Source organism: Onychomys torridus, chromosome 2 (assembly GCF_903995425.1).
Source record: "Onychomys torridus chromosome 2, mOncTor1.1, whole genome shotgun sequence".
NCBI classification, from domain to species: domain Eukaryota; kingdom Metazoa; phylum Chordata; class Mammalia; order Rodentia; family Cricetidae; genus Onychomys; species Onychomys torridus.
In genome coordinates this window covers 13,356,799-13,373,916 of record NC_050444.1, presented here as the reverse complement: position 1 = coordinate 13,373,916, position 17,118 = coordinate 13,356,799, and the positions used below count along the sequence as shown (strand labels likewise).

The following is a 17,118-nucleotide window of genomic DNA, read 5'->3' as shown; positions in this document are numbered from 1 at the left end:
GGCAGAGGTGTCAGACCGGGTGGAGCTGGGGTCACCTAATGTAGGTCCCCTGGAAGAGCAGCACATGTTTTTAGCTGCTAAGCCAACTCTCTAGCACCCCATATTTAGTTTTAAATCTTCTCAATGTAAAAGAAATGGGAGATTATCTCTGTAAGTACTTAACACCTACGGTGTTTTGGAGATAGGTAAGCTAAGTGTTGAGAAGTGAGAATAAAAGAAATGAATGATATCTATGTGAAACGAACAGTAGGTTTGTAGTATTTTGAGTAGAGAACACAAAGCCTGTGTCATTTTATTGATGTAGCCTAGCACCATGGCTTTGCTCAGCGAAGTCTACAAATATCCATTGCATAATTAAAGTGAAGGAGTGCAGCTCTTTCCTGTATTTTGTTTCTTTATAAAGGGACATACTGTACTTTAACATTTAAGGCCATTACTTCAACAAGTGATTGGGCCTGTCGGAATGTCTCCTGGTTTAGGACATCAGGCTCTGAAGTATTTGTAAACTCTGCTGCTGCTGTAACCTGCTGCTGCTGCTGTTGTGTTTTCATTTGTTTATTGAATCTTGTAGCTGAAAGAACAAGCTGCTGATTCGATTTTGGTCCTGGAAGCAGCCTTGAAGTTAAACAAGGATCTGTATGTTCACACTATGAGAACTCTAGACTTACTGGCCATGGAACCCGGCATGGTGAATGGAGAAGCCGAGAGTTCCACAGCTGGGTTGAAAATCAAAACCGAGGAGATGCAGTGCCAGGTATTGACTTCTCACGCAGCCAGTACAGTGGAGATTCTGCATATTCTTTTTAGATAGATGTAGTCTACCTTTTCTCTATTAGATTTGAGGGGTTTGTTTTGTTTTTTAAAGAAATTTTTTAAAAGAAACACTTCTGCTAGGCAGTGGTGGCGCACACCTTTAATCCCAGCATCCAGGAGGCAGAGACAGGTGGATCTCTGAGTTCAAGGCCAGCCTGGTCTACATAGTCAGTTCCAGGACAGCCAAGGCTGTATAGAGAAACCCTGTCTCAGCAAACCCTGTCTTAAACAAACACCCCCCTGTTTGGTGCCATCCTGGGGCAGGCAGTCCTGGGTTGTATAAGAAAATAGATTGGGGGAGGGGGAAAAATAGATTGCGGGCTAGAGAGATGACTCAGAGGTAAGAGCACTGGCTGCTCTTCCAGAGGTCTTGAGTTCAATTCCCAGTAACCACGTGGTGGCTCACATCTATTAACGAGATCTGGCGCCCTCTTCTGGCATGCAGGCATACATGCAGGCAGAGCACTGTATATATAATAAATAAATCTTCAAAAAGAAAAGAAAAAGACAGACGATTAAGCAAGCCAGTAGGCATCTTTCCTCCATGTCCTCTGCTTCAATTCCTGCCTCCAGGTTCCTGCCTTGAGTTCTGCCCTGGATTCCTTCCTAATAAAGTATGATAAGAAAGTTGTCAGATGAAATAAATACTTTTATCCCCTGGTTTCTTTTGGTCATAGTCTTGATTACTGCTATATAAGTCAGACTAAGACACTGGATTATAAAGTACATTAGGTCTGTCTACCTACTGCAGCTTGTTTTCCAGTAAGAGCCTTGAGGACAATAGAAATTTTAAAACATTCATTGATTACCTTTTTAGGACCAAAAACCATTAGAGTACTATTTTTTTGTTTTGTTTTGTTTTGTTTTTTGTTTTTTGAGACAGGGTTTCTCTGTGTAGTTTTGGTGCTTGTCCTGGATCTCACTCTGTAGACCAGACTGTCCTTGAACTCACAGAGATCCACTTGCCTTTGCCTCCCCAGTGCTGGATTAAAGGCGTGTGCCACCACCGCCCCAGCTAGAGTACTATTTTTGTTCTTAAGATAGGGTCTATATAGCCTTGGCTGGTATGAAACTTACTTTGTAGACCAGACTGGCCCCAAACTCACAAAGATCTGCTTGTCTCTGCCTTCTGAGTGCTGGGATTAAAGGTGTACACCACCATGCCTGCCTAGATCGTAATTTTAAAGGCTGCTCTCTCTTTATGTGTACAAATAGCCTGCTTCTTTCCCCTGTGTGCTCTTCTGAAAAGAGGTGGAAATAGGACAGTGTTATAAAGCATGTCTTTCAGTTTTGGGAATAGCTGAAGTAATCCTTTCTTCAAGCTATGGATGAGAATTTATGGGTTTAAGATGTTAGGGTTTAAGCCTCAACTCTATGTCTTAGTGTTCTCTGCTTTTTAACATCACTTCTCTGCCCACTAGAGTTCTAAGAGTAGCTTACTGGATTAAGTCTGGGCTTGTTTGAAGTCTGTAGTTGGTTAAGGGCATCAGTCTAAGACAAGGTTCTGGGAGGCTGGTGATTCGGTTAAGTTGGTAGAATGCTTGTCTCTCGTGCATCAAAGTCCTAGATGTGAAAGTGGAATGTTGATGTAAATTAGTAATCCCAGCACACAGATGTGGAAACAAAGTATCAACTTCAAGGCCATTCTAAGCTACCTTCCAAGTTTGTGTGTACTTGATGGGGAACAGCGCAGGGGAGGAGAGGTGTTCTTGAATATTTCTACAGTTAGAAAGTCACTTAAAAAATCATTATAATACTATAGTCATTGCACGTCTCCATTCAGTCTGTTAGGACAGACACTTGTCCTCATCCCCCTTTTTTAAAAAAATATTTATTTATTTATTATGTATATAGAAGAGGGAGCCAGATCTCATTATAGATGGTTGTGAGCTACCACATGGTTGCTGGGAATTGAACTCTGGAAGAGCAGTCGGTGCTCTTAACCTCTGAGCCATCTCTCCAGCCCGCCCTCATCCCTTTGGTGGGCTGTTCCACCTCTGTGCAGCTGAACACGTTTTAAGTATTGCCTCTCTATCTTTGTCTAGCTTGCAAGAAGGCGTGTTCCACGGGTATATGATATGATAGACTTAGTTTAGACTGAATCAGGAGCTTGGAAGTCAAGGAAGTGGGAGTGTTGAAGATCTGGCTGGCAGCAGCAGTGACAAGAAGTGTAGTTTCCAGAGGCAGTGAGTATATGGAGTTCGGAGCTGTGGGGAGCTAACCTAGGCTATGCCTAAGTCTGCAAAACGGCTACAGTGCTGCTGCCCCCCAGCAGTGTTGACTTGGTTTCTTCTTGTTCCTGTTCCTTGTTTTTCTGACCTGATTCTTTGGCCTCCAAATAATTTTGTGAGTTATCTGACATCTTTCATTACTTTTGGGTTTTTTTGCTTAAATCATAAGTTTGAGCTAGGCATGGTGGTAAGCACCTTTAATCCCAGCACTTGGGAGGCAGAGCTAGGCAGTTCTCTGAGTTTGAGTCGAGCCTGGTCTACAGAGCGAGTTCAATTCAGCCTGGGCTACACAGAGCAAAAAAAAGTTGATAAAACTTAAATTTATGTATCCATTTATTTTGTTTTTTTTGAGACACGGTTTTTCTGTAGACCAGGCTGGCCTTGAACCCACAGAGATCCGTCTGCCTCTGCCTCCTGAGTGCTAGGATTAAAGATGTGTGCCACCACCATCTGCCCAATAATTCCATAAGTACATAAAAATTACTAAGCAAATTGGTGTTTTATCATTTCAGGTGTGTTACGATTTAGGTGCAGTGTACTTTCAGCAAGGATCTACAAACTCAGCTGTCTATGAAAATGCCAGAGAGAAGTTTTTTAGAACTAAAGAATTAATTGCAGAGGTAAGTATGGTCATAAATGATGCATAACATTTGGTCCCTTAAAAACTTAAAGAAAGCTGGGCGGTGATGGCGCACACCTGTAATCCCAGCACTCGGGAGGCAGAGGCAGGTGGATTTCTGTGAGTTTGAGGCTAGCCTGGTCTACAGAGGTAGTCCAGGACAGGCTCCAAAGCTACAGTGAGAAACCCTGTCTCGAAAAACAAACAAACAAACAAAACCAAAAACCAAAAAACAACAACAAAAAAAACTTAAAGAAAAGCTGTGTTGAGTATCTGAGTATAACTTGTTTGGTTTTTAAGATAGTTTCACTGGGTGGCCTGGAACTCCCAATGTAGACAAGGCTGGCCCAAGTGCTGGGATTAAATGATATGTGACACTGAACCCATTTTGGGGGTGTGGCATTATGGTAGAATGTGGTTTTAGCATGCACAAGTCCTTTGGTTCAATCCTGGCACCAACAAACCTATGTGCCTGTTGCAGAAAATTTGGAAAGTTAAAAAGAAATAGTACAGATTAGGTTTAAAGATGTGTATTATTTTCTCAGTATCTTAGTTTCTTTTACTGTGGCTGTGATAAAATATCCAAAAGCAACTTAAGAGAACAAGGTTATTTTGGGTCATAGTTTGAGGTCTATCATGCCAGGGAATCAGGGCAGCAGGGACTTGAAGCAGCAATTCATCTTGTGTCCACTGTCATTGAGTAGAGTACTAGCCAAGTGTGTGCACACCTGTACTTCCTGCCCGCAGGAGGGAGAGCCAACCTGGTCTGTAGAACAGGCTTCTTACGATTCAGATGATTACATTTTAAAAAGTATGATTGCTTTGTTCAATTTGGGTATGTGCACATGAGTACTGGTTCACTAGGAGGCCAGCAGATGGTGTGTTGTCCCTTGTTCCAACTTGGGCACTGGGGACCAAACACATCCTCCGTGTGGGTCCTCTTAAGTACTGAGCCATCTCTCCAGCCTCAGATGACGGAGTATTTAAATGTATAACTATTTTTTTTATTCTAAGAACATGGAAAATTGTTTTCATTTCCTTTCCTCATTAGAAAGTTAATAGATACCCTCAAAGGTTAATTTATTCTCTGTTCAGCCATTTTTGTAGTGCTGAAGCTTGACCCCCATGGCTCCGTCTGGTAGTCAGGTGCTCTGCCGGGGAGCCGCATCTCTAGCCCTAGGCTTACTCGCTAGAGCTATTAGAAATTGCTAATTTTGTGGAATTTTAGGTGTAATTATTTAAGACTCATTTGAAACTGTCTTTAGAAATGTTTTTGGTAGTTGCATTTCTAATTTTTTGAGAGAAGATTGTTGTTTCTATTGTCTTTTAAATCTGCTTGACGTATGGATTTTATGATGTAAAGGCTTGCTGTAAGCCTTGTCACTCACCCTAATGCCTTTCTTGTCATCCTCACTGGGTGGTGATAAAGACGTCAGAAAAGTAAAGGGCCACACAATGAGTAGCGTAGGTTTTGTGGATCACATTCAGTCTCTGACCAGCAAAGCAGACCACAGATTACACTTGGTCAGTGAACAGTGGTTCGCTGATCTCTTCTGAAAGACATTTTACCTTGTCGTTATTTGTGGGTCGTCTAGTTTTGAAATTTTCATTATCATTTTCTTGTACTGTTAAAATGCACTAAGGAGTACTAGTCTGTTATGTATATTTCATTAACGGATAATGATATATAACTCTTACTTTACAGATAGGTTCATTATCTCTTCATTGTACCATAGATGAGAAGCGTTTAGCCGGCTATTGTCAAGCGTGTGATGTTCTTGTACCTTCTTCTGATAATAACTCTCAGCAGTTGACTCCATATAGTCAAGTCCACATTTGTTTACGATCTGGCAGCTATCAGGTAAGATGAAGTGGGATTATAGAGGTGTAGTTGAAAAGTTATAGAAACAAACTGAGTTCAAATCCTGCTACCACTGTTTGCCAGGTGTGTGATGTAGAGTACCTATGATGTCTGCCAGGCCTAAAAAATAATGTAACCCTTAATATTATTATCTCATCTTTTAAGATTATCATGTGACTCGGGTGAGACATTATAATTAGTCTTACATGTATTCACTGTTACTGAGAGAAAAGCTTGCCAGTCTTAATCACTTCTCTAGGAAACTGTAGGACTCAAAACCAGAAGCCAGGCCTTACAATCACAGGGAGGAGGAGGGAGCTTTATTCCTATGGAACCCGAGGTCTTCTTTGTGTCTTAGTACGGCTTATCCACCATCTTAGCCACAGAAGGAGAAATAGTATAATTAGTGTCCCATTTGGGTACTTGTCCTTTGATATTTTTGTTTGTTTTGAGTCAGAGTCTCTGTTTTCTGTCTCAAACTCACAGAGCCTGCATCTGCTGGGATTGAAGGCATATGCCACCACATCTGGCTTTCCTGTGCTTTTTAATGAAAGTCACTATCAATAAGAGTTTGTGGTGGTAAAGTCATTTGAGAATGTTTTCATTCCAACGGTGTCTTTATGTTATTTAACTCAGGACAGGAAAAATGAAAAAGTCAAGCTTAACTTTCACTATTTTTTTTTTTTTTTTCTGTGACAGGGTTTCTCTGTGTAGTTTTGCTGGCTGTCCTGGATCTCGATCTGTAGAAGACCAGGCTGGCCTCGAACTCACAGAGATCTGCCTGCTTCTTCCTCCTGAGTTCTGAGATCAAAAACATGCACCACCACTGCCCCACTCCCAATTGAGTTTTTATCCCAGATTTATAATTCACTGTCTTCATCTAAAATATCATTTCTTTATCTATCCAAAAATACATGAAGAGGAAGATTGTAACTTGATACTTTCTTCTTTTTTCTCTTGTCCTTTTTTTTTAAATCTACTTTGTCCATGGGAGAAAATTAGATTTTTTTGAGGTGAATGATAGGTACTGGTGAATTAAAGTTTAGATGTCTTTCAGCTACATCTCAGCAGTACAGGCTTATGGAGGGTTAGGCTCCGTGGAGCGGTGGCTCTCAGCCTCTGGGTCTTGGCTCCTTTGGGGACTTGAACGACCCTTTCACAGGAGTCACACATCAGATGTCCTGCCTATCAGTAATGTACATTGTAATTGATAGTAGTAGTAAAATTACAGTGACGAAGTAACAACACAAAGAATTCTGTGTTGAGGGTCACCACACTTGAGGAGCTGTATCAAAGGGTCACAGTATTAGGAAGGGTGAGAACCACTGCTCTAGAGTCAAATAGGGATTATAACATGGCCCTTAAATTTGTTTTTTTAAGATTTATTTATTTATTTTGTATACAACATGATACAGCATGTATGTCTGCAGGCCAGATCTCATTACAGATGGTTGTGAGCCACCATGTGGTTGCTGGGAATTGAACTCAGGACCTCGGGAAGAGCAGTCAGTGCTTTTAACCTCTGAGCCATCTCTCCAGCCCCCTCAGCTCTGGGGGGGTGGGGGGGATTTTTTTTTTAATAAAAAAAAAAAATAAGGTCAGCTGGGTGTGGTAACATGTACCTTTAATCTTAGCACTTGGAAGGCAGAGGCAGGTGGATCTCTGTGAGTTCAAGGCCAGCTAGATTTACATAGTTCCAGGCCAGCCGGAGCTAAGTTTCAAAAGCTCCTTCATGTGATAAGGTCTATGTAAATAAGACTTCTGACACACGTCCTCTGACATAACGGGTTGGGAGCATAGACGCATGGGTCACTAGAGGGGAGTGGTTGTGTTGCAGTATATGGAAGTTGCACACATAGAAATTTTGTGTCTTTCAGATGTCGTATTTAGTTTGTTTTTCTGAGCTTAGGATCGAACCCAGGGCCTTGTGCTTGCTAGGCAAGTGCTCTACCAGTGAGTTAAATCCCCAACCCCAGTATTTAGGTTTTTTGTTGGCTTTTCTTATTTGTTTATTTTCTTACTTAATTGCTTGTGGAGTCCAGGCTGGCGTTCACTTCTTTTTGCCTCAGCCTCCCAAGTGCCCGATTAGAGGTGCATGATAGCACTCTTGGCTCGGGCTTGGTGTGGGTTTTGTTTTGTGTCTAGTTAGAGGCAAAGGTTTCTTTAATTTGTTTCTCTCCTGTTTCTGTTTTGTCCTCCATGGTCTTTAACTTTGAAAAGGGGAACTATTTCTGTTCTTAATCTAATTTTAGAATTTTTGAAAGAAAATACCTTTCCAGTAAGATATTTGTGTAATTTTCTTTAACGTATTATATAGCTTAGGATTGAACTTCTGATTCTCCCGCCTCTGCTCCCCAGTGCTGAGATCACTGGCAGGTACCACCATCCCCAGTTGTCTGTAGTGCTGGACATTGAGCCCAAGGCTTTGTTGATGCTAGGCAAGCAAACATTTCGCCAGCTGGAGCTACATCCCTACCTTGTAGAAAGTGGATCTTAAAGGAGCTGCCTTGGTTTTTACTTGGATGCAATTTTATGTCTTTGTTCTAGGAAGTAGTGCAGATTTTCATTGAAGACAACATAGCCTTCACTTTACCTGTTCAGTTCCGGCAGTCAGTATTAAGGGAGCTCTTGCAGAAAGCTCAACAGGGGTAAGTTGAAAAATTAGTGTTGATCTTTGAATAGCAGGACAAGTGCTCCGTGAATTATTAAATCACACTTGCAAATTAAATCACTGACATTATTTTCACTTTTGATATATAAGATACATAGAGACATTTTTAAAAAATTACTTTTTTTTATGTATATGGGTGTTTTCCTTGCATGGATGTCTGTGTATCTGGTACATGAAGGTGTTGGCTCTTCTGGAACTGGTGTTACAGACAGTTTTGAGGTGACATTGAACCCATGTCTTCCTGAAGAGCAACAGCTGCTCTTACTGAGCAGCCCTTTAGCCCCAGTAGAGACATTTCAAAGTTCTTTCTCTAGCTTCTTCTCTAAGTGCTTAAAGTGAGAAAGTTATATGGAGCACAGCTCTGTTCTTATGCTTAGTTTTTAGAATTTAACTAACCTTTTTGTACATTTTTTGTGTTGGTATGTATTTAGTTGTGTACTTGAAGAACTTAAAATGTTACTTTTCAAGAAGAATGGTTCTATCCTTTTAACTTTTGTTTTGTGCTACTGTTCCCATTTTATAATAAAAGGAACATTCATGTTTCTACTTTTGTGTTCTGTAGAAATGAAGCTCTAGATGAAATCTGTTTTAAAGTGTGCGCCTGCAACACAGTACGTGATATTTTGGAAGGCAGACCAATTAGTGTCCAGTTTAATCAACTGTTTCTTAGACCAAACAAAGAAAAAATAGACTTTCTCCTTGAGGTAAGGCATTTGTTCCCCTGTGGAGATAGACCATTGTTTTCTTTTCATGCCTGTCCAGGGCTCTGCTTTGCCTTACGCATTTCTTCTCTGTGGCTATGTCGACAGTGGTAACAAACTGAGCAACAGCTGCCTCTTCTGCCCCTTGTCGTCGTCCTCCTCCTCCTCTTCCTCTCCTCTTCCTCCCTCCTTCTTCCTCCCCTCCTCACTGCCCTCCTCCTCCTCATCCCCCTCCTTGGCTTCCTCTTTCCTTTCCACCTCTCCCTCTTCTTCCCCCTCCTCTTTTTCCTCTGCCCCCCCCACCCCCCTCCCCATTTTAAAGACTGGATCTTGCTGTGTAGCCCAGGCCTCAGAGTCTGTCCTCCTGCCCCGCCCCCAGTGGTGAGGCAGGCACACGCCATCATGTTGTGTTTGGCTTCATCCTCAGACAGCTCTTTTCTCCTCCTCCTCCTCCTTTCCTCTCTCTGCTGGATCCTTCTTGGTCTTTCACTGGCTGTTCTGCTCTGCTGCACTTAACGCTGCACCCTAAGGTTCTGCTTTTTTTTTAAGTGAAAAATCTGTTTATTTATTGAGACAATAAATGTATTTATTAAGACAGACTCCAGGCTGACCTCAAACTTAGAGTTCCTCTTGCATCTGCCTCCCAAGTGATGAGACTAACGGCCTACACCACCACACTTGGCCTAAGATTCTGTGTGTGTCTGCCTGAGTTATGTGCGCCATGTGTGTGCAGGTGCCTACAGAGCCCATAAAGCATCAGATGCCCTGGAATTGCAGTTATTACAAGTAGCTGTGCACTATTGTGGGGGTTGGGAGGTGAACCCAGGTCTTCTGCAAGAGAAGTCAGTGCTCTTGACTGCTGAACCATCTCTCCATTCTCCCAACATTTTGTTGTTGCTGCTGTTATTTTGTTACTTGATTTTTGTTTAAGATTTATTTATTTATTATGTATACAGCATATATGCCTGCAGGCCAGAAGAGGGTGCCAGATCTCATTACAGATGGTTGTGAGCCACCCTGTGGTTGCTGGGAATTGAACTGAACTCAGGATCTCTGGAAGAGCAGTCAGTGCTCTTAACCTCTGAGCCATCTCTCCAGCCCTGATTTTTTTTTTTTTTTTTTAAATGCAGGGTAACTACATAGTCTTTGCTGTCCTGGAACAGCCTGTGTAGTCAGGCTGGTCTTGAACTCACAGAGAGTTCTGCTTATGCCTTCCAGGAGCTGGGATTAAAGTCATGTGCCACCACCCAACTTCAGCCCCTAATTATTAATTAAAAAGTATTTATTTTTTTAAATGTTTTATTATACTTAATTATTTGTTTTTTTGTATGCATATGTGTGTGCACATGTAAATGCACCAAAGTAGAGGTCAGAAGACAATTTGTCAAGGTTGGAACTCAAAGATTATTATGCTATATCAAGCTCCCTTGCCTGTTGAACCATCTTGCCAGACCTAAAGATGCACTTTTATTGATTTAGGTATCTGTATGAGCATATGTGCATAGCCGTACACACCTGTGTATGAGCTCAGAGGCAGAAGACGGTGTTAGGTGGCCTCTTCTGTCACTCTCCACTTAATCTTGTGAGTCAAGGTCTCATTGCTGATCTTAGAGCTTGGGTTTCTCCACTCTGTGGGAGTCCAGTAGGACTAGGGGTCCTCTTGTCTCTGAGCCCTTAGAGCTGGGTTTGACAGCCTTGGGTGAGTGCTGGAGTCTGAGTTCTGCTCCTTAGGAGTCTCAGAGCAACTGTTGAGCAGTTTCTCAGCTTTGTTTTGTTTTGTGATAAAGGCTGGCTGCTTAGCCTGGGCTGGCATCAAACTTGACGTCTTACTACCTTGGCCTTCTAAGCAGGCATATGCAACCTTGCCTGGCTTTAAATGTTTTATTGTATGGACTTGATGCATTTCTTACAGGCATAATGAACTTTCTACATTTTTATCTCTCACATCATTGTTAATCTCTAAAAAGTTTTCCTTATGGATTGGAGCTGTAGCTCCATTGGAAGAACGCTTTCATAGCATGTGCAAAAGCCTGAGCTCACCCCCCATCAACATATAAAACTGTGCTAGTGCAGGTCTGTAGTTCCAGTGCTGAGCTTACTGCAGGAGAAGTCCATGGTCATCGTCAGCCACATAACAGATTGGAGGCCACCTGCAATATATGGGACCCTGTCTCAAGAGAGAGTGTGAAGAAAGAAAAGAACAATGAGCTCATTTTACAATTAAAAGTAGAAGCCTCCCCCAAAAGCATTGCTGTCATAGGTATTTGGACTCCTATCTTTTTTGAGGGTGCTTGTCAATATTTTCCCCTCTTATGTGTTAGAATAATTTCCTTTTTTGGTTTTTCAAGACAGGGTTTCCCTGTGTAGCTTTGCGCCTTTTTCCTGGAACTCACTTGGTAGCCCAGGCTGGCCTTGAACTCACAGAGATCTGCCTGCCTCTGCCTCCGGAGTGCTGGGATTAAAGGCGTGCGCCACCACCACCCGGCTGTGTTAGGATAATTTCTGAAATTCAGTAGAAGACAGATCCTGTCTTCTATAATAGGAACTTAATGCCCCAGGTTATTCTTAATTCCATATGCCCGAACTTATGAAAATGGTTTGCCCTTCTTTCTTTAGTGGATTCTTATCTTGACTTTTGTCTTATATTACTTAATCAAATCAGTGATTAGTGATTGTGTTAGTTAAGGTTTCTGTTGCTGTGAAGAGACACATGATCATGGCTACTCTTAGCAAGGAGAACAGTTAATTGGGGTGGCTTGCAGTTCAGAGGTTAGTCCGTTACCATCTTGGTGGAGTGTTGGTGCTGGTGCTGGAGACTGGGAGTCGCACATCTTGACTTGCAGGCAACAGGAAGTAGTCACCTCACTGGGTGTGGCTTAAACATATATGAGACCTCAAAGCCTGCCTCCACAGTGACACACTTCCTTCAGAAGGCCACACCCACTCCAACAAATGCCTTCTGATAGTGCCAGTCCCTTTGTGGGCCATCTCTTTAAAACCACCACAGGGAGACATAAGACGTCAGCTGTTTGGAGCACTGGAGAGATAGCTCAGTGGTTCAAGAGTACTGGCTGCACTTCCAGAGGATTCCCGGCACCTACATGGCTGCTCAAAAGTATCTGTAACTGCACTTCCAGAGAATCCATCTAGCACCACCTTCTGGCCTCTGCAGGCATCAGACACATACATGTTGCACAGATAGACATCCAAGCTAAACATTCATACACATTTAAAAAAAAAATGCTGGGTGGTGGTGGCGAATGCCTTTAATCCCAGCACTCAGGGAGGCAGAGGCAGGTGGATCTCTGTGAGTTCCAGGGCAGCCAGGGCTACACAGAGAAACTGTGTCTTGAAAAACCAAACCAAACCAAAACTCTAAAACTTCCGTTGTTTGTAAATCTCAAGATTTCAAACTGAGATTCATATTCAAATGAAAATTACTCAAATTCCTAGGTATGTTCAAGATCAGTAAATGTAGAAAAAGCTTCAGAGACTTTGAAGGAAAACATGGCTGCTTTTCTAAAGTAAGTACCTTTCTTTTTTTTTTTTTAACTTGGAACTTAGTTTTATGAAAAAGTCCTTTTTTTCGAGACATTTTAAGTTTTTAAATTTGTACGTATTTGTGTGTCTGTCTGTCTGTCTCTCTGTATGAGCACATGCCAGGTTGTGTGGATGTAAGTGGACAGGCTAAAGGACTCTGTTCTTTCCTTATATCATGTGTGCTCTGGAATTAAGCTTGGCTTAGCAGCAAGTGCTGTGACCCTGTGAGCTGTACTGTCCTCCTTGCTCTTGTCCCTGCCCTACCCCGGCTTTTATTTTTCATGATAGGGTTCTGCTATGAATATCCAGTTACTCTGAAACTCATTATCCTATGACTTCAGTCCCTGACTGCTGGGATTAAATGTGTGTGCTACCATGCTGAGACGTGTGTGTGTGTGTGTGTGTGTGTGTGTGTGTGTGTGTGTGTGTGAGAGAGAGAGAGAGAGAGAGAGAGAGAGAGAGAGAGAGAGAGAGAGAGAGAGAGATAGATAGATAGATAGATACTGGAGATAAACCCAAGACTTGCACCTGCTGGGCAGTACTCTTCTGATGGACTACACTCAAAGCATTCATTTATTGGAGACTGGGGCTCACCATGTAACTCCACTCCAGTTGGCCTCAAATTCTCACTTCTCCTTCCTTTGTTTCCTAATGCTGAGATTGCAGGTGTGCACTGCCATGCCCATCTGGTTACATAATTTACATAATGTATGAAATGGTGACCTTTTAAAGTGGCTTATGAATAGCAATTGTTGGTAGGAATGTTTTCCCTAAACGAAGTTTACACTCTGTTTTATAATGTTTCTTGCTGCTTTAGGAATGTTTGTCTGGGGTTGGAGGATCTGCAGTATGTCTTCATGATCTCTTCACATGAGCTTTCCATTACATTGTTGAGAGACGAGGAACGAAAGCTGCTTGTCGACCAGATGAGGAAGAGATCTCCTAGAGTAAATCTGTGCATTAAACCGGTGACTTCATTTTACGATATCCCAGGTTAGCCCTGTTCTCACAGCTCACAATTGCCCCTTTCAAGTTAATACTAAGATATTCCTAAGTCTTTCTTGGTATTTCAGTGGGTATTTGTGTGAGTAATGAATAGAAACGCAATCTATCTGCTGTGGTCAGATTTCTGTGTGAACAGTCTTGGTTCTTAGCTGAGCCAGAGGCTGGTGGAGATTTGGGCATAGTTCATAAAAGGGTTTAGTTGGGGATATGCCTAAACAGACACTACTGCTAGTACTGAGGGTAAAGTATGGATGGAGCAGGGTTGGTAAGGGACGGAAGGAATTGTGGTTGTCAGCCAGTGTGGCTCTGCTGTCAACTTTGAGAATGTCATTTTCGTCTTACTTGACTTTTCTACCGTGTTTGGCCTTATCAGTATGTATACAAAATACAGTTCTATTGTCAGTAAGAAACAGCCTAAAACCAAAACCACACAGGTTGTGAGTCATTTACTTGGTTTATCAAAAGAAAATGTTTAGCTGTCTGAATGTTCAGTATAAAGAATGGTATTAACACATAAAGCTGCCAGGTAAGTGTTATTGAAGGCTGACAACTGAGCTGAAAAATTAGATTTTTAGTACTCATTTGGGCATTTTGTTTTTGTTTTGTTTCAGTGGTGGGAGGTTGGGAATCTTCCTTCCTCTTTCCCCTTAAAAAGCATACATCTGAGCCAGGCAGTGGTGGCGCACGCCTTTAATCCCAGCACTTGGGAGGCAGAGGCAGGCGGATCTCTGTGAGTTCAAGGCCAGCCTGGTCTACAAAGTGAGTTCTAGGAAAGGCGCAAAGCTACACAGAGAAACCCTGTCTCGAAAAACAAAGCATACATCTTGGCTGATAAGATGGTCCTTGTCACCAAGCCTGTTCCGGTTCAGTTCCCAGAACTTGTGTGGTAGCAGGAGACAATCATCTCCTGCAGCTTGTTTTTGACCTCCACATATATTCTTTTTTTTTTTTTTTTTGAAAGACAAGATGAAATTTTACTAGGAACCACTTTCAAAATTTAAAATATGTGATTAGTACAATTGGATAAGAGAATATATATGAAGTTCTCAAACATTTTAAATCAATAACATGAATATTAACAGTCTATATTAGAGAAGAGTATTGTAGGGTGGTGAGATTGGCCATCTTGAGTGCCAGAAGATCAGGCATGGGACTGGCACTCCCCCCAAGCCCCCCCCCCCCACCCCCCCCCCCTGGGAATTGAATCAAGGTCCTCTGGAAGAGTAGTCAGTGCTCATAATTGTTGGCCATCTCTCCAGCCCCATCATCATCCAGTCCTTTAACTACAATTCTAAATGGGCGCTGTAGAACTGGAGACAGAATTTGCTTTCTCCTTCCTTGGTGATTGGAACATTGATGTGGATGTTTTCCTTTTAAGCATCAATTTACTTTTTTTTCCCCTGATGCAAGCACATATGGGTCCTTTTATTCAGGTTCAGCCTGGGCCATTGCACAGCAGATGGAAGGAAATGTGGCAGTGTCCACGAGCCCAGGTTTAGAGAGGTTTTGGGGGGTGGGGGGTAGTTTTGTCTCTCTTTTTTTTTCTTTCCATTTTTATTTATTTATTTATTTTTCTATTATCAGCTTGATACAGTATAAATTCTTATCCTAATAGTGAATTGTTTCACTGAGGCTTGCCCAGTGATTGAGTAAAACCAAAACTTATAAGCCACAGTCATCTTAGGGTCCGCCCTGCTGTGTAGCCTCCCTGGTTCTGGACCTCCACATATATTCTGTGGCATACACACAAGATAAATGAGAGAAATGGATTAAGAAACAAAAAACACATACACTTCTTTAGTATTTGGTAATGATGATGTTTTCCATACACACTTTTATTAACACATGTTCAAAAGGGAGAATCTATTTATATCAATTATTTCCATGTGGTCCACAAATTTTGAGTGTGATTTAATCACTTTGACTGTTACTTTTTTAAAATTTTTTTATTTTTTTAAAAGATTTATTTATTTATTATGTAGTCAGTATGCTGCCAGCAAGTATCTTTGCAGGCCAGAAGAGAACCACCAGATCTCCTTACAGATGGTTGTGAGCCACCATATAGGTGCTAGGAATTAATCTCAGGACCTTGGGAAGAGCAATCTGTGCTCTTAGCCTCTGAACCATCTCCCCAGCCCTTTTACTGTGTATTTTTAAAGATGCATCCACTTTACTAAATGCATACAAGTTGTGGTAGGTTTTCTGTGTGGGAGTAAAGGTAGTACGTAATGTGAGTTATGTAAAATAATTCCATTCTAAAAATGATTTCTACTTTTAACTTAAGACACTTCACACATTCCATTTCTCTCAGTTGTATCATACTCAAAATGTTATATTTAACTTTGAGTTTCATCATTAGTTGAAATGGAGCTCTCTTCCTTAGCTTCAGCAAGTGTCAACATTGGCCAGTTGGAACATCAGCTTATATTATCAGTGGATCCCTGGCGGATTAGACAGATTTTAATTGAATTACATGGTATGACTTCAGAGCGACAATTTTGGACTGTGTCCAATAAGGTAAGAAACTCTGTTAACAATAGGTATGAATTTCTTTTGTTTTATACTGTATTCTAGGAGAAATGCTATTCTCTGATTTTTTTTTTTTTTTTTAAATACTAAAGGCGCCTTTAGTAGATTTGCTTTCTTCCTTCCTTTCTTTTTCTTTTTAAGATTTATTTATTTATTATGTATACAGAGTTCTGTCTGCATGTATACCTTCAGGCCAGAAGAGGGCCCCAGATCTCATTACAGATGGTTGTGAGCCACCATGTGGTTGCTGGGAATTGAACTCAGGACTTCTGGAAGAATAGCCAGTGCTCTTAACCTCTGAGCCATCTCTCAAACTCCTAGTAGACTTTCATATGATCACAATTGTGCCTTTAACATTGATGGTGCAAAGGAAACAGGAAAACACACACAAATTCAGTAACATGAACATAGTTTATCTGTCATTTGCCATCTGAGCACCTTCACGCATTTTAAACACATCTGTAAAAATGGAAAATGTGTGTTATATTATACCTTTATGGGGTTCAAGGCTGCTGTTGTGGTCTTTTTGTTTCTGGTTCTGAGAATTGAAGCCAAGGCTTCACTTACTCTCTGCAAGTACTACTCCACTGAGGTATACCTCCAACCCTTGCATTTTTATTTTACTTTATTAATATTTTTGTTCTTCGAGAGTTTCACGCATGTGTACAGTGTGTTTTGATCATACTTACTTTCACTCATTTCCTGATTCTTCCCAGACCTACACTCATAACCCCTCCCAGCTCCCTTTGTTTCTTTCTTTCTTGCCTCTTGAACCCAACTCATACTAGCCCATCTGTCTGTACCTGGCTTTGGGGCAATGTACTGGAGCATGGGCTTGAAGAAAACTCCCTGCCCTAGCAGCCTTCACCTACCAATGGTTCCTCAGCTTTGGTGGGGAAGCTGTCGTGAGTCCCTCCCCCGCATGCTGGGATCCTGAGCTATTTGATCTCTTGCTAAGTCTTCTTGCTTCTGGCCAGGTGTAGTGCTGCACGCCTTTACTTCCAGCACTCAGGAGGCAAATGTAGGTGGATTTCTTGAATTCCAGGCTAGCCTGGTCTGCAGAGTGAGTTTCAGTACAGCCAGGGATACATAGACAACCTATGTAGGTTTTTTCCAAGACACCTTTTCTTGGGGGTGGGGTGGGGTGT

General features: G+C 41.7%; 1 protein-coding gene across 2 annotated transcripts in view; it reads left to right on the top strand.

Moving 5' to 3' along the window:
- Positions 1 to 17,118, top strand: part of Ints8 (integrator complex subunit 8) — a 51,923-nt gene that overhangs the window by 9,287 nt on the left and 25,518 nt on the right. For both annotated transcript variants that reach the window (XM_036179156.1, XM_036179157.1), the window contains 8 exons: positions 572 to 754; positions 3,557 to 3,664; positions 5,369 to 5,524; positions 8,072 to 8,172; positions 8,758 to 8,899; positions 12,350 to 12,420; positions 13,254 to 13,429; positions 15,825 to 15,958. In XM_036179156.1, the coding sequence (XP_036035049.1) occupies positions 572 to 754; positions 3,557 to 3,664; positions 5,369 to 5,524; positions 8,072 to 8,172; positions 8,758 to 8,899; positions 12,350 to 12,420; positions 13,254 to 13,429; positions 15,825 to 15,958 (1,071 nt within the window). The remainder of the gene's footprint in view (positions 1 to 571; positions 755 to 3,556; positions 3,665 to 5,368; positions 5,525 to 8,071; positions 8,173 to 8,757; positions 8,900 to 12,349; positions 12,421 to 13,253; positions 13,430 to 15,824; positions 15,959 to 17,118) is intronic.